The sequence below is a fragment of the Cervus elaphus genome, chromosome 1, assembly GCF_910594005.1.
Source record: "Cervus elaphus chromosome 1, mCerEla1.1, whole genome shotgun sequence".
NCBI classification, from domain to species: domain Eukaryota; kingdom Metazoa; phylum Chordata; class Mammalia; order Artiodactyla; family Cervidae; genus Cervus; species Cervus elaphus.
The window spans coordinates 13,598,653-13,621,496 of record NC_057815.1 but is presented as its reverse complement, the minus strand read 5'-3'; the positions used below and the strand labels follow the sequence as shown (position 1 = coordinate 13,621,496).

The window sequence follows — 22,844 nt, the reverse complement described above, 5'->3', positions numbered from 1 at the left end:
ATTATCCCATTGGTGTTAAGTTGATTGTATGTTTTTAGTATATTTACTGAATACGTATTATGCACAGAGCATGTGGTAGCACTGGTAGGGGGATGCAGAGGGGAACAGGGTACAGATCCTGATCTTTAAGTATAATAAGTAAGTTTCATTTGGAGTCAACTTCATGGTGGCTGTTGGAAGTGATGTCTTTTGAAGAATTCAAAGTCTCCAAGGAGAATCAGTGGGAAAGAATGCTGTGATCAAGTCATGATGTCTCCTCTGGCAGAATACAGAAGGGTTTCATTCCTGACCAGCAGTCTTATAAGAAAAATAATACTGTTGTCTAGTTGTCCATTTATCTATAATGCCTTACATAACAGGAAAAAAAAAATCACTGTCATTTACTCAGTACTGAATATAAGCAAGACATTAGGTAGGTGCTTAATATGCATTTACTCTCTTTTAAGAATATCTGGCATTGTTTCGTCTCAATCACCAGTGACTACTTTTAGACCTGTGATTTGACCTGTGTGGTCTATGTGGTTATCCCAGCTCTAGAAGCACAGACACAACAATTTACAGTGTGGTATGGGAAGAGCAGTACATCAGCAGTTAGAAAGCTCAGATGCTGCTAAGCGATCTTACATCTACAGCCCTCATTTTCCAAAATGTAATACGCTGGGGATAACTTGATTCTTCTGGCCCCTTTTCAACACAAGTCTGAGGAAACCTAGCTCACTTCACTGTTGTATGGACGGACTTAAAGTAATTAACAGAAGATGACCCAAACCGTACACATTTTTCTCCTCCATAGACATCCGAAAGGATTAATGTTTTGCTGTCATCCTGAGAAAGGAAAGGGATGCTGTTGGAGTGAAAGAAAAATGAAACTGTTAATTGCTCAGTCATGTCTGATTCTTTGCCACCTCATGGACTGTAGCCCACCAAGCTCCTCCTGTCCATGGAATCAGGCAAGAATACTGGAGTGGGTAGTCATTCCCTTCTCCAGGGTATCTTCCCAACCCAGGGATCAAACCTGGGTCCCCTACATTTCAAGCAGATTCTTTAACATCTAAGGCCCCAGGGAAGCCCAATAAAGGCAAGGGATGCTGTTGGAGCAAGCCTATACAATTCATCTGGGTAGATTTTGGAGTCTTCCGGATTCGGGCATGATACAGTCAAGGAAGTTCCCTAGGGTACAGTGACCTTAGTACATAAAGTAAAACAAGAGATTTGTCTCTAGTAGCTGTGACCAGGTCACTGAAGGTATGCAAGGGGAATATGTTCTGATAAAGGCTACAAACTTGTTAACACTTTTAATTATGTTTGGGGCACACAGCGTTATAGAACCAGCTGACTTGGCATTATTGAAAACCTTGTCAGCTGCCATTCAGTGATTCAGCCAGCCAAGGAAGCTCTAGGGAAAGTTTGCTCATTTCTCTATTCAGGTTGTTTGTCCATCCATGTAATTTTAGAAGTATTCTTTCAACGAATCCAGCAGCCGTTAATCCTAACAAACAATAGCTTTTGAATTCCAGTCCATCCTTTATCACATAATAGTTAAGGTAGAGAGAGTAGTGGGGAGTCTTCTAGTTATATTTTGTCATCCTGTCCAGAATACAGTTGTGAGGAAATAGAGAAGTATTTGACACATGGAAGCAGGAAAATAGTCCTTTTTCAGATAAATGTTCTGGAAAGTTTTCATTCAAAGTTAAACTGTGTTGAAGTCATTATTTGTTTTATTTTGTTGCATATTTTATTTGCGCTCAACTCACAATTCCTTATGTTAAAAAGAAATGGTTTTTAAATCTACAGAATTCCAAGTACAGTATTAAATTTTGTAGCTAAAGGAAGTAAGTGTGTACCACTACTTATATTCTAACAGAAGTAGGAGAGAAAAGCCCCAAAACTTGTCTTGGTAAAGCCACACATTGGTAATTGTGCCAGGGAGTTCACGCTGCAGAATGTCTAGTGTAAGTAGTGGCTGACCTGTGAGTAAATGTTTAATTTCATACCACAGAACCCTGTGACAGCCCATTAAAAGATAATCCCTTGGTGTCTAAATCTCAGAAGTTCTCCTTTGCCAGTCAGCTTGTGGTTGGGGTTGTTCAAGACAGATGGACCATCATCCCATTTTAACATTGTATATTGATGTTTGCCTTGCCAAATCCCTCTCCCCTGCGCACATCCTTTTCTATGAGGTAAAAGAAATTGTAATCTCTGGACTCATTTGATAAATTTATAAACCTTCTTAGGATAAAGGGAACTTCAGAATTTGGTTCAATCCCTATAGGTCTGAGTTGAGAGAGAGAGAGAGACAGAGATAAAGACAGACAGGAGGAGGGAGGTGTCCATTCATATGTACCATACCTTCCATGGTCAAGCTAGTCATTTAATTTAAGATGCATGGACCTCTCCTGAAAATTTCATCAAGTATATAATAATATCAGCAACAAGTTACATCAGTTGAGTGATTGAATACTCATTGTGTGCCAAGAAATGGAGGCTGAGTGCCTTGGAATGTCAGCATAGAAACTGTATGTCAGGCTAGGTTCATGTTGTAGAGTTAGCTCCCCAACAGATGAGGGAAACCTTCAGAGAGAAATCAGGGCCAATGAGGCAGCCCTTAGGGACAAGGTCAATGCCAGTCCTACTGCACTGTGGCAAAATGGAAAGATATGGAGGAGGAATGAGATTTGCAATGCTTCTTAATGCTTATGGGAGTTTTTCCCCCTGAAAAACATCTGAGCATACAGAAGTTTGTACACAATTCCAGGAATTGTTACAGAAATCCTGAAATCTAATCACAGGCAGTTTGGACTCCTGGATTAAGACAAAAAGAGATAGGAGGAGAAAGCATCTGATTCTTACTAGGAGGCTTCTGTATTGCAGACATTTGACATACATATAAACACACCTTGACTATGGCCATGAAAGATACGGCTTGTGGGCCCCATTTGGTAGATCCAGAATCTGAGATTCTCAAAAGTTAAACATCCACAGAGATCACATGGCTAGCAAGCACTAGGCAGGCATTCAAAACTCTTTATTCCTGACTTGCCAGTGTTAGCATTTGAGTCAACCATGAGAGAGAGAGCGAGCCTCAAACACAACAGAGATGAACATTTTTATAAGAGATTATTGATGTTAGAAACTCTGTATATATCTCATGATAGGTACATTAAATATATCACAATTCATCCACATAATGGAATATCATACATCACTACAAGCCATATTTTCACAAATTTTTTAATGATATGAGGAAATGTTCATAGTTGCAAGGTCACAGAAGCAGGATTCAAATATGTATATTTATCATAGCCTATATATGTGTATGTGTGTGTGTGCACATATATAGATACGAGAAAATTAATGATAAAAAATAGGAGTTTTGTCATTTAGTCATTCATGTTTGCATTATAATGATAACTTATTAATTCTGTAATCAAGAAATAGTCAATCTAACAGTTGAAGTATATTACTTAGATGTTAACTGTCTTTTTTTTTAACTGCCTTAAGATAGAGCATAAAGGAACTAGAAGGGATATAGCACAATCCCTTTTTAAAATTTTCATTTACTTATTTATTTTTTAAATTGAAGAGTAGTTGATTTACAATACTATATTAGTTTCAGGTATACAGCATAGTGATTCAATATCTGTGCAGATTACACTCTATCATAGGTTATTAACCTCAGATACGCAGATGACATCACCCTTAGGGCAGAAAGTGAAGAAGAACTAACAGCCTCTTGATGAAAGAGGAGAGTGAAAAAATTGGCTTAAAGCTCAACATTCAGAAAACTAACATCATGGCATCCAGTCTCATCACTTCATGACAAATAGACAGGGAAACAGTGGCTGACTTTATTTTTCTGGGCTCCAAAATCACTGCAGATGGTGACTGCAGCCATGAAATTAAAAGACGCTTACTCCTTGGAAGGAAAGTTATGACCAACCTAGATAGCATATTAAAAAGCAGAGACATTACTTTGCCAACAAAGGTCCGTCTGGTCAAGGCTATGGTTTTTCCAGTGGTCATGTATGGATGTGAGAGTTGGACTGTGAAGAAAGCTGAGCACCGAAGAATTGATGCTTTTGAACTGTGGTGTTGGAGAAGACTCTTGAGAGTCCCTTGGACTGCAAGGAGATCCAACCAGTCCATCCTAAAGGAGATCGGTCCTGGGTGTTCATTGGAAGTACTGATGCTGAAGCTGAAACTCCAGTACTTTGGCCACCTGATGTGAAGAGCTGACTCATTTGAAACAACCCTGATGCTGGGAAAGATTGGGGGCAGGAGGAAAAGGGGACTACAGAGGATGAGTTGATTGGATGGCATCACTGACTCAATGGACATGGGTTTGGGTGGACTCTGGGAGTTGGTGATGGACAGGGAGGCCTGGTGTGCTGCTTTTCATGGGGTCACAAAGAGTCAGACACGACTGAGCGACTGAACTGATAGTTTATTATAAAATAAGAGCTATAATCCTCTTTGGCATGCAGTATATAGGGGCTTCCCTCGTAGCTCAATCGGTTAAGAATCTGCCTGCAATGCAGGAGACCTGGGTTCAATTTCTGGATCAGGAAGATCCCTTGGAGAAGGAAATGGCAACCCACCCCAGTATTCTTGCCTGGAGAATCCCACGGACAAGAGAAGCATGGCAGGCTACAGTCCACGGAGTTGCAAGAGTCAGACACAACTTTGTGACTAAACCACCATGCAGCACATCCTTGTTTCTCGTGTTGGTTTGTATCTCTTAATCTTATACCTCTAATTTGTCCCTCCTGCCTTTACTTTATTCTTTGGTAACCACAAGTTTATTTTCTATATCTGTGATTTTGTTTCTGTTTTGCATATACCTTCATTTGTGGTTTTAGTTTTTTTTAGATTTCCACATATAAGTGATATTATATGGTATTGTCTTTCTCTGACTGACTTAATTTTCTAAGCATAATATTCTCTAGGTCCGTTCATGTTGCTCCAGATGGCAGAATTTAATTCTTTTTTATGGCTGAGTAATATTTCTGTGTGTGTGTGTGTGTGTGTGTGTGTGTGTGTTACATCTTAACCCTATCCTCTGTTGATGGACATTTAGGTTGTATCCATGTCTTAGCTATTATAAATAATGCTGCTATGACCATTAAGGTGTATGTATAATTTCAAATTAGTGTTTTTCTACATATATACCCAGGAATAGAAAGCTGGGTCATATATGATCCATAGATCGTATAGGATCTCTATTTCTAGTTTTTTGAGGAACCTCCACACTGTTTTCCATAGTGGCTGTGAAAGTGAAAGTGGCTCACTTGTGTCTGACTCTTTGTGCCCCCTTGGACTATACAGTCCATGAGAATTCTCCAGGCGGGAATACTGGAGTGGATCCCTCCTCCAAGGGATCTTCCCAACCCAGGGATTGAACCCAGGTCTCCTGCATTGCAGGTGGATTCTTTACCAGCTGAACCACAAGGGAAGCTCAGGAATACTGGATTGGATAACCTGTCCCTTCTCCAGCGGATCTTCTGGATCGAGGAATCGAACCAGGGTCTCCTGCATTGCAGGTGGATTCTTTACCAACTGAGCTATCAGGGAAGCCCAAATCACTCAGTCATGTCCGACTCTTTGCAACCCCATGGACTATACAGTCCGTGGAGTTCTCCAGACTGGAATAGTGGAGTGGGTAGCCGTTCCCTTCTCCAAGGAGTCTTAACCCAGGGATCAAACCCAGGTCTCCCGCATTGCAGACAGATTCTTTACCAGCTGAGCCACAAGGCTGTACAAATTTATATTCCCACCAGCTGTGTAGGAGGGTTCCCTTTTCTCTGCATCCTTTCCAACATTTGTTGTTTTTGAATGCTAACCATTAATAGGTGTGAGGTGATATCTCATTGTTGTCTTTGATTTGCATTTCTCTATTAACTAGTTGTGTTGAATATCTTTTCATATGCCTATTAGCCATCTGTATATTTTCTTCAGAAAAATGTATATTTAGATATTCTGACCATTTTTTGATTGGGTTGTTTGGGGTTTTTTTTATATTGAGTTATATGAGCTCTTTGTATATTTTAAATATTAGCCTCTTGTCAGTCCCATCATTTGCAAATATTTGTCCCCATTCCATAGATTGCCTTTTTGTTTTGTCAGTGGTTTCCTTTGCTGTGCAAAAGCCTGTAAGTCTGATTAGGCCCCATTTGTTTATTTTTGCATTTGTTTCTTTTGCCTTAGGAGACTTATTAAAAAAAATGTTGCTACAATTTGTTAAACAGTGGTCTGCCTATGTTGTCTCCTAGGAGTTTTATGGGCTCCATTCTTACATTTAAATCTGTAAACTATTTTGTGTTACTTTTATATATGGTGTGAGGGAATGGTGCAATCCCTTTTTAATGGTGGGAAGACTAAGACTAGATAAACATGGCCTAAAATTAAGTAGGACTTGCATAATATCAGTGCAGATGTTGTAATTCATAGTATAGTCTTTCATATTTTTTTCTTCTTATGAATGCTTTATGAAGAAGTACCACCTTATCTGGAGAAAAATGTTCTCACAGTGAAACAATGCTTTTGATCTCTGGTTACCATGTATATGTGAACTCTGAAGTAGGGCTCTGCTCAGAAAGACAGATTGCCCAGATCCCTGCAAACTGTCTGTCTTCTGTTCCTCAACACCTCTTGCCAAGGGGACATCTAGTCTTACCCCACCCAGGATTTGAAACCATGAGAACAGGGATTCCTGATTCTCTCCTGAAAGGTAATTTACTGCAAGTGGCTCCTTCTCTTGGAATCTCCCTCCTCAAATCATCTCCTAGAGCCTGAGCCAGAAGCCAAGTAGAACACCCCACTTCCTCAGCGGAACCCACCCACCAGAGAGTTTTTCTGCCAAAGATTTACCATGGAAGGATTTCAGCCTCTGAGGAATATTCAAATATATGTACATTTGTTTCCCTAATTGCCATAATATTTACATTGTCATTATCAGTAGATTACATTATACATTTATTTAGAACTATCATTTGCAGTGTTCTCCCCTAATTAGGAAAGGAAACAGCTCTTTGGCATGTAAGAGAATATGTCATGTCCTCTTTGACTGATCACTTGAATAGAACAGGGATTATAAGTATTTACTTAAGGATTTCTAAAGTAGGGCTGACCAGATCTAGGCAGAATGAAAATGATTTCTCAGGAATCTTCTGCTCTCACAGGTTAAGGAGGGGAGGAGGGACGAATGGAAGAGCAGGTCTTTGGGGTTAAATGGCATTTGTCACCAATTTTAATGGGACTGGAAAGTGGTTTGGTTGGTGTTTCAGTTTGAATTGTGCTGTTTACTTGATCAGGGTCCTTGCTTTTGAGTATGTAATGGTGATAATATAAGTCTCAGGGTCACTCCTTGACTAGTTTGCCAGTGAGCTGCTCAGAGGAAAGCTCTTCAAAATTGCTTCTTTATTAAGGGGAAAAAAATACCTCTTTTAAGTCATTTTTTGCCATTAGTTCAAATTATAAAAATGTTTTCAAAAAGTCAATTTTAAAAAATAACTAATTTGTATTATAATCTTGGATGCAAATGGAAAGAAAGATTTGAAACTAGGTTTTTTAAAAAATTAAACTAGTTGTACAGTCAACATTTCTGCTTATATTTACCTATAGGAACTATAAAATGCATGATGAATTTTGGCTTTTTCTGGCATTGCCCACATAAAATATATTGCTTATATATGAAAAAATGACTATACTGTAGGGGATAAACTTAGAGTTCACCCTAAGTGTAGCTGTGTTAATATAAGAGGAAAGACTGTATTTACTAATACCATTTCTAGTTAATAGTGTGTGAAGTTTAATTACAAAATCCTATACAAGGAATTTATTGCATACAATTGGGGTCAGTTAAAATAACTTTCTTAAAGCGTAGCAGATTTAAATAGATTTGTGTCAACATAGCTTTCCAGGCCGCCATCATTATCAAATTATTCCATATTATCTTCAAGGGGAAATGGTTTTAGACCCAGTGGTAAACATAGTTTGGTGCTCTACTTTGAAGGCAGGGGTCGTGTGTGAGTGCGGAAATAACTTACCACTTTAGTTCACTGTAGTAGACATTTTTGAATAATAGCCAAAGGGTTTTTGTCAGCTTCAGGAATTTACTGAGTACACACTTTCACTTTTCAGAAGTGGCCCTGGAATCAAACTCTTAATAGAATGAGATAACAAGTCAGTGTCAGAGACTCCAGAAATGACTTGAGGGTTCTTTGTAGAATTTTCACATATGAGGAATGTTCAGAAGAGTCAATAAAACTAAACTATGGAGCCAAGTAGTCAAGGTGGGAAATGTCCACTTAATAATTGCCAACAGAAAAGACAAGCGTATAGATCTTCAAATAATGATCGAGCAATCAGGCGTGGGTCAAGGCATAGCAGACCCAGAGTTCTCAAGGGGTTCCAAGTCAATAGTTCTCGACCAAAAGCTGGACTTTTCTTCTTACTTCAGTTGTGACTTGGAACAGTTCACATCATTTCTTTTAAAGTGATTTATCTTTGCAATGAGTACAGTAGCACCAGGTGCTTTCTTTGGATATGTAGCATTTAACGCAGCTGTTAATGGTACATTTCTTTCTGTGATACTTGCTTAAATATTTGTCTCCTCTTTTAGACATTAAGTTCCTTTGCTCACCCTTATATTCCCAGCGTAAATTACATGCCTGGCGCACAGCAAGCGTTCCATGATGATTTGTTGAACAGGAACTTATTTCAATGGAAAATTATGGAGGACATGTGAAACAATTCATGTAGTTAGCCTTGTGCCGACATTGAGTAAGTCTTCAGCGCATGTGAGACACCCTTATTGTTGTTGTTGTTATTATTTACATTGAGTAAATGTTTTTAAATAAAATAAGTTCTAGGCTATTTCAGGATAAACCTCAGCAGGTAACACAAATCAGTGGGCACTAAGAAACTATATTTTATTAGGTCATGTCATATTGGTCAAGCCTAAGGAAACCTCTAAAATTTGGCTTCTCAGCCAGAAAGGCAATTCATCGATTTACAATAGAAGATATATTTTTTTCCCTAGGGGTCAGGACTTCCTGAAATCAGTGTCTTTGGAACACAGAATTAGTTCTAAATGTTGCTTTTAAGCTCTGAATACAAACAAAGGGAGCTGTCTTTATGGTCTTGTAGGGTTTGAGATGTGGGCTGGAGACTTAGTTCCACTATTCTGGTACCTTTCTGGTTGCTAGAAAGGTATGTAAAACATGTCTGTCAGCCTCTCTTTCTCACTGTTTATCTTCCCTTAGAGAATGAAGGATAAATATGACAGTTCTGCTATCTATATCTAATATAATTTTGAAGCTGAAAGAAACCTTGGTGGTGGTTTAATTGCTAAATCATGTCCAATTCTTGCGACCCCATGAACTGTAGCCCACCAGGTTCCTCTGTCCTTGGGATTTTCCAGGCAAGAATACTGGAGTGGGTTGCCATTTCCTTCTCCAGGGGATCTTTCTGACCTAAGGATCAAATCTGGGTTTCTTGTGTTATAGGAAGTCTCCTGCATTGCAAGCAGATTCATTACCAACTGAGCCACCAGGGAAGCCCTTAAAAGGAACCTTCAGTTCAGTTCAGTCGCTCAGTTGTGTCCCAACTCTTTGCGACCCCATGAATCGCAGCACGCCAGGCTGTCCATCACCAACTCCTGGAGTCCACTCAAACCCATGTCCATCAAGTCGGTGATGCCATCCAACCATCTCATCCTGTGTCATCCCCTTTTTCTCCTGCCCCCAATCCCTCCCAGCATCAGGGTCTTTTCCAATGAGTCAACACTTCGCATGAGGTGGCCGAAGTATTGGAGTTTCAGCTTCAGCATCAGTACTTCCAATGAACACCCAGGACTGATCTCCTTTAGGATGGACTGGTTGGATCTCCTTGCAGTCCAAGGGACTCTCAAGAGTCTTCTCCAACACCACAGTTCAAAAGCATCAATTCTTCGGTGCTCAGCTTTCTTCACAGTCCAACTCTCACATCCATACATGACCACTGGAAAAACCATAGCCTTGACCAGACGGACCTTTGTTGGCAAAGTAATGTCTCTGCTTTTTAATATGCTATCTAGGTTGGTCATAACTTTCCTTCCAAGGAGTAAGCGTCTTTTAATTTCATGGCTGCAGTCACCATCTGCAGTGATTTTGGAGCCCAGAAAAATAAAGTCAGCCACTGTTTCCACTGTTTCCCATCTATTTGCCATGAAGTGATGGGACTGGATGCCATGATGTTAGTTTTCTGAATGTTGAGCTTTAAGCCAACTTTTTCACTCTCCTCTTTCACTTTCATCAAGAGGCTGTTAGTTCTTCTTCACTTTCTGCCATAAGGGTGGTGTCATCTGCATATCTGAGGTTATTGATATTTCTCCTGGCGATCTTGATTCCAGCTTGTGCTTCTTCCAGCCCAGCATTTCTCATGGTGTACTCTACATATAAGTTAAATAAGCAGGGTGACAATATACAGCCTTGACTTACTCCTTTTCCTATTTGGAACCAGTGTGTTGTTCCATGTCCAGTTCTAACTGTTGCTTCCTGACCTGCGTATAGGTTTCTCAAGAGGCAAGTCAGGTGATCTGGTATTCCCATCTCTTTCTAGGGAGCATCTATTTTCCTAAACCCAACATCTTACACATCTGTATTATAGATGATAAATGTGAGCCTTGAAGAGGTGACTTTGCCTAGGAAATACAGATCGGTTGTAACAAAGCAAGGGCCTGACCCTGGTTTTCTGGAGAATTTTTGTTCTTTCCAGTTCCCTACCCTGCTTTATCTAACATTCCCTATTGTTGTGTAGTTTGGGAGGGGACCCTCAAACATTATTCACATCCTGGTCCTGAGTATCTGTACATGTTGCTTTATATAAAAAAGTGATGGAGATTATCCTGGATTATAATCTAGGGGCTAGAAATGCAATCACATGTATATTTGAGAACTAGGGAAAGGTGAATCAGAAATACACAATGGAAAAGGTGATGTGAAGACCTGGCAAAGAGAAATTTGAAGATGCTGGCCTGGAAGACTCGAGTGACATGGCGACAATTCGAAGAATGCTGGCAGATACTTGGAGCTGGAAGAGGCGAGGAACGGATTCTCCCCTAGAGCCTCTGGAGGAAGGAGGACACTGCCAACACAGTGCCTTTGATTTTGGCACACTGCTACTGATTTCAGACTTTTGGCCTCTAGAACTATGAGAAGATCAATTTCTGCTATTTTAAAGCACCATGCTTGTGGTAATTTGTTATAGCAGCCACAGGAAACAAATATACCTATGAAAATAGAAGTCTTATTTTCCTAGTTAAAGATTTGATTTATTTGCTGACCTGACCCCACCAATATAACATCAGCAACAAGGTAGCTTCAGAATTAAAATTGAAGTGAATTCCTGCTTTTTTGACAGCAATTTAAACTAGATCCTACTGTTTCCCTAGTAGTTTTGAGCAAATAAACTCTGGACTAATATGATTTCATTTGCAAAAAAATATGGACTTATGATATGGCCACAGGGCAAATTATTTTATACATAGATCATCTTGGAAATCACACACACTTTTTTGTCCAAGTCACCTTGAGGGAAGCTATCATTTTCTTTTTATTAGGTATATCAAGCTTTTCTAGTGTTTAAACTTCTTTACACATTATCCTCACTTTCCTGGAGTAGCTTTCCAAACAGAAGCCTATTATAACAGAGAAAAATAGAGGTCATCAGATGAGCTCTTCTTAAACATCTTCTCTATCAGAAATGTCTCTATTCTGACAGACCCAGAACAGGCATCTGTCACCCAGGTCCTGTTTCCTTCCTTGCTTTTCTCTCAATCCAAAGCTAATCTATGTCTGCCCTGGAGGACATCCACTTCTGCCTTCTTGAGGACCTTGCTCTGTCAATTTTCCCATCTCCTCTAACCTCAAACTCGTTTTTTCTCCATCGGCTCATACCCTTTAACATATAAATATACTCACATTTTTTTTCCATCTTAAAAAATCATTAACTGCACATTTCCTTCTAATGACTGGCACACCTCTCTTCTCAGTCAAATGTTTGGGAAGAAAATCCTTGTCTCCACTTTATCACCGCCTATTTCTTTCTTTTACTCACTGCTTGCCTTCCAGTTTGCACCCATCCTCAGTTACCCATGTACCACGGTCAGTGGTACTTGTAACTTTCCTGCCCTCTGGACAACACTGGACTCTGTTTGGGGAATTACAAATTAGAGCTTCTACTGGCCAGGTACTGTGCTAGGTGCTCTGTTCCAGAAAAGAGCAGATGTGATTTCTACCCTCATGGAACTCAGCTGATCAGCCACTTCTGATTAATACACAGGTCCCTTGATTTCCACTTCTCCCTTTGGCAGGTTTACTTGAACGCCATTTAAATTTCCCTATTTGTGAAGTTCCCTCTCTTCCTCCCTTCATCCCTTTCCTTATTATACATGTCTTCTCGAGGCAATTACCTCTACACCCATGGCTTCAACTACTTTGTACGTACTCCAATGACAATTTTAATATTGTTCTCATTTAACAGTTTTAGTTTACATAGGACATGTCATTTACTAAAACCATAGATTCCAATTTGCTCCATGAAAAATATCATAGTCTTAACTGTCAGCACAGCGTTAGGGGATTTCCCCAACTACATTTTAAAATTGATTTAGTATGTGTTATTTTCAAAAACATAAGATGGGATATCACAAAATGGACTTGGCCTACAGAAGTTTACATCTAACTTTCAACTGGAGAGCTCTAATTCCATGCTCTCATTAACAGAGCCCCAAATGATCTTCCTCCTCAAACCTCTTCCTCTTTCTGCACTGTCTAGGAAAAAGTCACTGTGCTCTCCCTAGTTGCCTCAGTCAGAACCCTAGTAGCCATTTTTGCCTCTCTTTTCCCCCTCTTGCTCCGTATCTAGTCACCAAATGACCTCAAATCCTTTCCCACCACACCAGTCTCTGCCACTGCCTTTAGTTTAAACTCTCACTCCGCTCTTAGATGAATAAAAAGTCTCTTCATTGCTCTTGTTTCTTTCATCAATCCTCCTTATTGTCCATAGTGTCCTCACTAGAAACCACCTGATTGTGACTCCTTAACGTCACAACATTCAAAGGCTTTCATGTTTCTGGGGGGAAAAAAAATCAAGCTCTTTACCCCAGAACCTACTTTGGGGTTAGACAGATCTAGGTTTGAATTTCAGGTTCAAGTACTTGGCAGCAGTGTGAGTGACCTCAGACAACTGGACTTTCTAAGCCTTTGTTTTCTCCTGTGCCTGACGGAGCTCATCGAGGGCAGGGCTATTGCAGGAACACAGTGCCTAGAAAGTAGGAGGGACTAACCAATGTTGAAGGAAGGGAAAGAATTTTAAAATCCACTTCAAAAAATTGTTCTCCCTTAGAGAAAATCCTATGCCACTTCCAATCAAATTTGACTTCTACCTTTCTTTTCTGATAATCACAATAAGGTGCCTTTGCGGATCCAAACGATCGGAGACCAAATCCTGGCCATACCCCTGAGCAATCATGTGACCTTGGGAACATATCTTTACCATCACCTTCATTAAATCAAAACCGCGGTACTTCACTTTGCGACTCTTCAGTTTTGTATGAGAAAATCGTGCTTTATGCTTTATGTTACCGGTGAAAGTAGGGAAACCTGGAGACTCGTGCCGTGGAAGAGAGAAACAGCGAGAAAATCGAGTTGCTGAATCCCAGCGTTTCAGAGTTGGGAGGGAGGCGTTCGGTCCCTAATTTACCGAGGAGGAAGCGGAGGGGTGACGTGTCCTGGAGTCTCATTCAAGACACGGACACAGCTCTTTATTGAGGACCCGGGGGGTTGCTATGGTTAAACTGAAGGCGGAAACTAACACTCTTTCGAAGTCAATTTGAGAGGAGCATTTAGTTACAAAAGCTGTCAACAATTCGGGTGTAACTAAGTTCATTGAGGAATGCATCAAATGAGTCAGCTGTCAGACCCGGTGAAACCGAGTTGCTTAACGGAACTGACTCTTTACTAACAAGCCTTCTATAGGGTCCACTGACTCTCTAGCTTCGATTCACAAACTCCCGCAATGCTTCCCGAAGGACACGGAAAGCTCCGAGTGCCGCACGAGGAATGGAAACAAGAGTCCGGGGCGCGCCACTCGAGGGGCGGGGCAGTCGCAGGGAGACCTCTGTTTACAGACTGCCTTGGCTGATGTCCGGGATCCTAGACATCAAGATGGTTTTCACCCTTCTCTGATGAGAATGACTTCTTGTATCCAAACAGCTTGTGCAAAAATAATGGCTTATGCTGAATATCTGCGTATTGTTAATTTCTTATGACGCCTCATTTACAAATTAAATTTTCTTACGGGTGTGCTTGTATAGGAAAAAATATTATATATATAGGACTTGGTATTATCCATGGTTTCAGGCATCCATTGGGGGCCTTGGCACTTATTTTCCACAGATAAGGGGACCACTGTATACCCAGAGGTGAGATTTCTTAATGCTATGGTGATTCTATCCTAAAAGTTGGTTTTGGTTTTTTTTTTTTTAATTTTACTTATTTATGGCTGTGCTGGTTCTTTGTGAGGACTTTCTCTATTTGCTGCGAGGAAGGGACTACTTTTTGTTGTGCTTCAAGGACTTCTCATTGCAGTGGCTTCTGTTGCCATGGAGCTCGGGCTCTAGGGTGCGTGGGCTCAGAAGTTGCAGCTCCCCGGTTCCACAGCAAAGGCTCAATAGTTGTGGTGCACGGACTTAGTTGCCCCGAAGCATGAGGGGTCCTCACAGACCGGGAATCTAACCGGGGTCTCCTGCATTGGCAGGTGAATTCCTCACCACTGAGCCACCAGGGAACCCCTATTTTAAGATTTTTGAGGAATCTTCATCTGTTTTCTGTGGTGACTGCACCAGTATATTCCTACCAGTGATACGAAAAGTTTCTCTTTCTTCCACAGTCTTGTCAACCCTTGTTATCTTCTGTCATTTTGATAACAGCCATTCTAAGAGGTATCTCATTGTAGTTTTGATTTGCATTTCCTTGAAGATTAGTGATATTAAAAATCTTATAATGTACATACTGGCCATTTGTGTGTCTTCTTTCGAAAAATGTTAATTCAGCTCCTATCCTCATTTTTTAAATCGATTTTTTTTTTTCTATGAGTTGTATGAGTTCCTTGGCTATTTTGGATATTTACTCCTTATCTGATACATGCTTTGGAAATACCTTCTCCTGTTCCATAGGTTGCCTCTGCAATTTATTGATGGTCCTTTGCAAAACTTGAATTTTCTTATCATTATTTGTGTCCATTATACTGGAGTTAAAGTGCTAAGCCTGGATGAATCTACCTGCTATCTTCTCTTTAAGTTTAATACTTTAAGAAATTCATAACTTTGGGGGAAATTTTTTTTTAAGCTATGGTGCTTAAATTCCCAACTCTTTAGTTGTCCTTATAGGCTGATATCATTTATCATTTGTCTAGTCGCTGAGTCATGTCCCACTCTTTTGTGACCCCAGGCTCCTCTTTTGACAAAATTTGCCAAGGAAGAATACTGGAGTGGGTTGCCATTTCCTTCTCCAGGTATTGAAACTGCATCTCCTGCATTGGCAGGTGGATTCTTTACCACTGAGCCACCACAGAAGCCTGACTTTCTCATTACTGAGACTTGTTATAGCACTATCACTTCTTTATATTCTCCTATTTTTAAAATATATATATATATATATATATATATATATACATATTCAAAAAAACTAAATTAGCCTTATAGAAGAATAATCGGATAAGAAGCTTCACCACAAACATAAAACCCATCCTTTCTCATGTCCATGTTCTCCCTCTGCTTTCCTAATTCAATGAAGATAGTACTCTTTTTTTCTATCAGTGTCCAACTTTAGAAAATCTGTTTGACACTCTACATATCACCTTCTCAAACGTGTTATCTGCTCCTCATCCTGCCTTGTTCATCACTCCTCACAGTAGGTGATATGTACCTACCTTTACCCACTAACACAGATGCTTCTCTCATTTGAAATTGCAATATTTCACTTTCTTTCTTCAAGACATTTAATAATGTCCGTAATAATTACATGTATTTGTTGGAACTTCTGTAATGCTGACAGTGTTCTAGTTCTTGCCCTAAGAGTTTACACAGTTTTTATCTTATTAAGCTCTATATTTACTATGTTTGAGTAGTTCTTTTTCACATGTTTCTATTAGACTTCAGAAAATCTTAATTTGATATATAGATTTCTATCATACTTAAATTCTAATTGCATTTGTTATGAAGAACTCATGTCTGTATTGCACAATTGCCCAATATGAACATTTCATTATTAGTTAAGTTTTGGAGTAAAAATTCAGCAAAAAATTTTCTTTGCCAAAAAAAAAAAAAAAGGAAAATGAATCCAAGATGGAAGCCAGTCTTTTTATAATCTAGTTTTGGAAGGAACTGCCTCACTTCTGCCAGATTCTGTGTATTAGAAGTGAGTCAGCAAGTCTGACCCACACTCAAGGAAAAGGGGTTACTCAAAGGCACAAACACCAAGAGAACCATCTCAGAGTCTGCCTACCACAGTGCATTTCTTCTGTGCTGACATCTCCATTCTATAGACTATCTCTTAGAGGTTGTCATTTCTGCAAAGCATGCCCTGGGAACACTAGGAGGAAAAATAAAACAAGGACAAAGTATCTAAACCATGTTTTGGCTCTTGGTTTCTCCTCCTGTTGAATCTTTTCCCTAACCCACTTACAGAAAAAGATTCTGTTCACATGATTTGTTCACCCAGAGATTGGCTGAAGTATTGGATGAAGATTGGGTGAAGTAGAAATATTGGTCATTCCCCTTGTATGACTTGTGAGGAGACAGGGAGACACCCCCCACCCCTTCTTAGAAGAAGCTACTTGATCCTTGGGGTGTAAATGTACATTCTCAAAGGGGGCAATATCACTCCCAAGGCAGGAAAAACTGCCCTGAGGGGGCAAGAAGTTGTTAGTCTTTTGATTTGTAAAGCACAGATGTACATAGAGTACATAAATAGATACACAGTATATTTGTGGTATTAAAGTTTTATGGTGGAATGATTAGGGAGAAAATGCCTTCAAAAGCTGCTTTAGGAGAATGATAATGAGAAAAGATTGAGAAAAACCTGATGCAGTGCAGGCTAGTGAAAAGAGTTCTAAGACAAAGGTTTCAGGGAGGGAGGGTCTGGGATGCAGATTTAGCTGGGGGTGGAGAAAAGGAGATGAAATTTGGAATGTGGCAGACTGTAAATGAATTTTCCCATGTACATATTAGGCTTTGGTTTTACTCCTTGATCTGATTTTAACTAATTGCTAACTTCCAGGGATTCCTCACAGTTTATGATCCAGTGAGAGTTCTTTTCCGGTTTTGGAGCAAGGCTTTGTACAAATTCATTCTAAACATGTTTTCTAACATTTCTGGGAGACTTGGGTTTGGTGGGAAAGGTAGTGACAAGTGTTCAGTTTACCATCTAGACACGGAAACTCTTCATTATAGAGTGAGAAAAGATTGGCTCCACTTTCCCTTTTTTCCCTCCTTCCCCCCATTCCATCTATTGGATGGAGATAAAGTCTGTGAGTTGAAGTAAGGCAGGAAATGGACTAGAAAATAGGCAGGAGGGTGTGGAGTTGAGGAACTGAGTGCAATACAAGAAAACTGGTCTGATCAGTCACCATATGAGGATCTGGTGCTGATGATGCTCCTAATGTATCCAAATTTCTGTTTTCTCATTTGTAAAATGAAGGGTTTGAATAAAATAATACTTACGGTTGACTTCAGCTTCAACATATGTCCCCATGAGATACCATCTCCATTTTCACAGTAATTCCTGAAAGCACAGCTGTTTGAGTTGTGCATCTTTGGGTTATGGTTGTGATTCTCCTGCTGCCATTTGAATACTCAGGGAGATCAATCAAGGCCAAGCTGTTAACCTATAATTGTCACCTTCACGTGAACTCTATCACTGCAGTAAAGGCAAAGAAAGAGCCCAATTCTGTGGAGTCTTATTGGATTCGATATAGGAGCCAGGTTTCAAGTCCTGTGGGCCCTCCAGGACTTGAAAGATACTCACAACCTATCTAGGCAAAATCACAATTTTACTTATTACAATGAGCCACATGAAATCCCCATTTTTGTAGGTCAAAAATGGGTGAATATTGCAAATGTATATAGTTCAACTTAGAGTTAAACCAGCAGATCACTCCCTTTTAATGAAAAGCAAGCTTTTTTTTATTAACTAAACTTATATCTATCTTATGATACATTAAATAATTGTCACTGATTTCTATCCCCATCTTCCTTTGTTTTGCCATTTTTCCTATGTCTTTTTGTCATCAGTTAAATCCAGTTATCACCTGAATTTGAAGGTGAAAACAAAAAGATAAGTGTCTACTTATACTGAGCTTGCTTGAAAAGCAAAAAATATAAAGTTATTTTTCTGGTTCTAAGGAGAAGTTGTCCCCTAATAGATGTGGCCAACCAGCGGGTGGAGAGGGAGGTGGGAGGGGGGATTGGGATGGGGAATACGTGTAAATCTATGGCTGATTCATATCAATGTATGACAAAACCCACTGAAATGTTGTGAAGTAATTAGCCTCCAACTAATAAAAAATTAAAAAAAAAAAGAATGTAAAGACTATGCAGAAAGAAGAAAACTCAAAAAATCTATCATTAAAATTCTCAGAGATATGGAAAAAATATTGCATCTAACCAATAAGAACAGGATGCTATAAAAAGAACCAAAACACACACACACACACACTTAAAACTTAACAGCATGGTAACAGGAATAAAGGAAGAGTTGGAGAATGAATTTGAAGAAATCTCCCAGAAAGTAGAGCAAAAAGACAAAGAAATGTAAAATTAAAGAAAAGATAAGAAATAGAGGGCCAGTCCAGGAGGCACAGCATCTGAATAACAGGAATCCCAGAAAGAAAGAACAGAAAAAAAAAAAAAAAAAAAGAATGGAGAGAAAATAATTAACAAAATTATTCAAGGAAACTTCTCAGAACTGAAGGAAACCAGTATCTGGGTTTAAAGGACCCACCGAGCACTCAGATAGATGGAAGAAAACTGGTTATGCCTGGGCATATCGAGGTGAAATTTCAAAACATTGGGGAAATGAGTAGTTCTTACGGGGCATCACTGGGGACTCAGTGGTAAAGAACCTGCCTGCCAGATTCTGGGTTCGATCCCTGGTCCCGGAAGATTCCACATGCCGCAGCGCAACTAAGCCAGTGTGCCACAGCTCTTAGGCCTGTGCTCTAGAGCCCGAGAAACACAACTACCGTGTCCACGAACTGCAGCTACTGACGCCCACAAGCCCCAGAGCCCGTGCTCCACAAGAGAAGCCACTACAGTGAGAAACTCACACACAGAAAGGAGAGAAAGGGCTGCATAGCCATGAAGATCCGGCACAGCCTAAGGGGAGGAATATTATTTTAAACAGTAGTTCTTACAAATAGCCTAAGAAAAACCGCGAGAACACATCAAAACAATTAAGAAACCAAATGGCTTGTAACTTCTCAACAGCAACGCTGGAAGTGAGAATATAGTGGAGCAACACTTTCATGTCACTGACAAACATTACTTCCAATCAAGAATCCTCAGTCCCTCAATCTAAGAGTGAGGATAGAATAATGATATCTCAAAAAAGTCATCTCCCATGCGGCTTTATCTCAAAAAATACTGGAGGCTGTGTTCCACCAAAACAAGAAAGTAATCTAAAATGAGGAAAATGTGAGGTTCAGGAAGCAGGAGGTCCAGCGCAGAGAAGCAGCAAATGGAATCATGAAAACAGTGAAGAATGATCCTAGAATCAGGAGTGTGAGACAGAGAGGACTAATCCAATTTCATCAATGTGACTAATGAGATACACAGGCTGAGTGCTATCACCACCAACCCCATTCCCTCCCTTGCCTTTTTTTAACCACCTTTTCAACCTGAATATAAAATGCTCAGGTGAGCCTGACCCAGACTCTGTGCTTTGGCTCATTCTAACCACATGTGAATGAAGCTCCTACTCAATTCCCCACCTATGCCCAATCCCACCTTGAAGCCTTTACCCACTGAAGACTTTCTTCTCACCCTGATTGCTACTTCCCTCTATGCTGGAGAGCTGTGGTGGCCAGAACCACAGAATTCAGAAACAGAAGAACAGAGATGTTCTTGTTAGCGTTTTTCTGCCAGGCATCTGACTCACACAACAGCCCTGCCAGGTTTTCTGATTATGGTAAACCTTTTGTTTCCCAGAACTCACTCATGACCTTGAGCACTAACTTCCCCAGAAGAAGCTCTGTAACCCTCCAGGAAAAATGAAGCCCAGCTATGATCCAGAGACTCAGTTTGGTCTCTCTAGTTATGGAGGCCACAGTGGCAACACTGCCCTTCCCTTACACACCCAGATGCAGAAAAGTAACTCAGCTTTTCAAACCAAACGTCTCCTGGGGGAGAGGGAAAAGGGAGACACGGGGAACGACTCCACTGGGAGCTTCTGGACACTGATAATGTTGTTTGCTTAACCTGGAAGTTGATTACTTAAGTGTTCATTTTACTATTACTCTTTAAAACATAATACACATTATATACATTCTTCCCCATATAGTATATGTCCCACAAGTTAAAAAAAAAAAAACTAAGACATTAAGAAAAACTGGTTAATAAACCCCATTTTAACAAAGTTAGTGCTTTACTAAAATGACTAAAAAGTTACAACGACTGAAAACTATAGCACTTTCACAGTAAAGGCACAATGCTGCCCGTGGCAGAGAATTACTGAGTGACAACCTATGAAAAAACAAACTGTAAGAGAGCAGGCAGCCTCGACACGGCATCTACACAAGCTGAGGCCGTGTGTGACTATTACCTGTTGACTGAATCAAGGCTATGATAAATCTGAAAAGACGTCCATCTTGAACAACTTACCGCTGCACTGGCACAATTTCAGCAATTCAGAAAACCAGGTTTTCCAAAACAAATTGTAGAGGCATCATCATAACCAGGAACTGTAGAAATTGAACACTTGACTAAAATTTACTTGTTTTATGGTGTGACATGCAACATCAGACTTTAAAAAACAAAATATAAAACCCCTACATTTTAATTAAACTTTGGATTTCCACCTATTCTTAATTAACCAATAAGAGCTGGCTCAGATCAATGGTATCCATTCCCATTGATCTTTACCTGCCCTTACGGCCACAAAAAGCCTGATCTGCCCTGTAAGCAGGATAGGAAATGCCTTTCAGAGGATCCCAAAAGAGACCTGGGCTGGAGATAAACACATGGAAGCCACTTAGCATACAAACAAGCCGTAGCTGAAGTCCTGGCTGTGATCAGATTATCCATGGAGAGTGTGAGGGAAACAAAAGATAACGCTCACAGGAGAAATTCCAATATTTATAGGCAGATAGATAAACAGGTGAAAGGCTGAGGCACTGTGTCAGTGATCCTGGGAGGAAAGGTGAGAGGAGGGCTCTAGACGCCCACAGAGGAAACGGGTTCAAGAACGGGAAAGTGCTGGCTGTTAAGAGCAGCGGGTAATTAGCATCAGCAATCAGGAGGGAAGGCAGTCTTTCTACTACGTGCTACGCAGCAGGTTAATCTCACTCAATTCTCCCAACAATGCGATGAAATGGCTACCGCTGTCACCCCATTTTACAGACTCGAGACTCAGAGAGGTTAAGTATGAGCTCAAATTGAGAAAGCTGGTAAATAAATCCACCTACACTTGCAGCTCTTGCAAGATCTAAAAAGAGACATAAACTCAAACTATGAGCACATACTCATATATAGTCTGTAGAGTATAAACCATTCTTCATAAAACCTGACATCTTCCAAGGTAGGCCATGAGTTTTTTTCACCCCTAAAGCTCACACAGACAAGAAACGAGGCCTTAATTTCTTACATAACAGTCCGAAGCAAGTTTCAAGAATAATGGCTTAAAACTTCAAATTAACATGTAGGCCAATTTAGCCTTGGGGTTTTAAATGACCAACTTTCAGAGAGCTGGTTTCTTTAAATCACTTATGATCAATATAAACCAGATGGCTGGACTGTCAAACTGTATAGAGCTGTCTGCGTGATAAGGTCACTGCATCTGTCGCTGGGAGACTTTGGGGAAAGGGTCACACGCAGAACTCCCTAACCTCACAGCCCGTGTAGCTGAGAAGAGTCCACCAGGGATTAAAACGTGCAGGGAGGGGACTAGATGGGGTTACAGCGTTTGACAGCGTTCGCCTGTCAGATTATTGCTGGCGTTTTTATTTGGGGAGTACAGAAAGGAAACAAAATCAAAAGCTCTCCACAGCCTAAATAGCATCTAAGGGGTTTATCAAGGTATGTGATTTTATTCCTTCAACTTTAAACCACTTTTTACTCCATCTTATACAAACAATACAATCTTAACAGGCGCCATACTGTGTCTGATATCAGGAAGGATATTACCACAATTAAATGTTATTTCTGTGAGGATACGTGTGTTACAGGTTGAGACAAGATCATATATAGTATTATATTGCAATTTGCAAAATCATCTCACTCCTGCTGCTTCAGAAACTCACTCTGGAATAGCAATGACTGGAAAGCTACAGCAGTCTCATAATACCGGTGCGATGATGTCTGCGGCAGAGAGCTACGAAAAGAGTGATAAACATCATCTATCAAAAAATAAAAAATAAAATGTAAAAAAGAGTAGGTAGCTTGACATTCCCCACAGATACTATATTTATTCACACAGATCTGCAGCTCCAGTCCCCCTATGTACATTTCTATTTCACAATTTCCGCCCGAGGGATGCCTGTCTTCAGGGCAAAACAATCTAAAAAATAAGAGAGTAACCACTGGGCTC

The 22,844-nt window shown here is 40.1% G+C and overlaps 2 protein-coding genes across 4 annotated transcripts in view; one reads left to right on the top strand and one right to left on the bottom strand.

The window, feature by feature from the left end:
• LOC122684146 (poly(A)-specific ribonuclease PARN-like) overlaps nucleotides 1-22,844 on the top strand; it is a 192,952-nt gene that overhangs the window by 169,570 nt on the left and 538 nt on the right. Inside the window, exon 26 of one of the 2 annotated variants that reach the window (XR_006337957.1) lies at nucleotides 13,453-13,766. The exons of the other annotated variant lie outside the window; for it this stretch is intronic. The gene's annotated coding sequence lies outside the window, so the exon portion shown is untranslated. Of the gene's footprint in view, nucleotides 1-13,452; nucleotides 13,767-22,844 lie in introns of those variants that run through there. 2 annotated transcript variants of the gene reach the window in all.
• Nucleotides 16,058-22,844, bottom strand: part of LOC122683791 (poly(A)-specific ribonuclease PARN-like) — a 1,255,676-nt gene continuing 1,248,889 nt past the window's right edge. Inside the window, exon 30 of one of the 2 annotated variants that reach the window (XM_043887750.1) lies at nucleotides 16,058-22,628. In XM_043887750.1, coding sequence (XP_043743685.1) covers nucleotides 22,582-22,628 — 47 coding nt within the window. In that variant the 3' untranslated portion in view covers nucleotides 16,058-22,581. The remainder of the gene's footprint in view (nucleotides 22,629-22,844) is intronic. The other variant, XM_043887825.1, reaches the window with a different exon arrangement.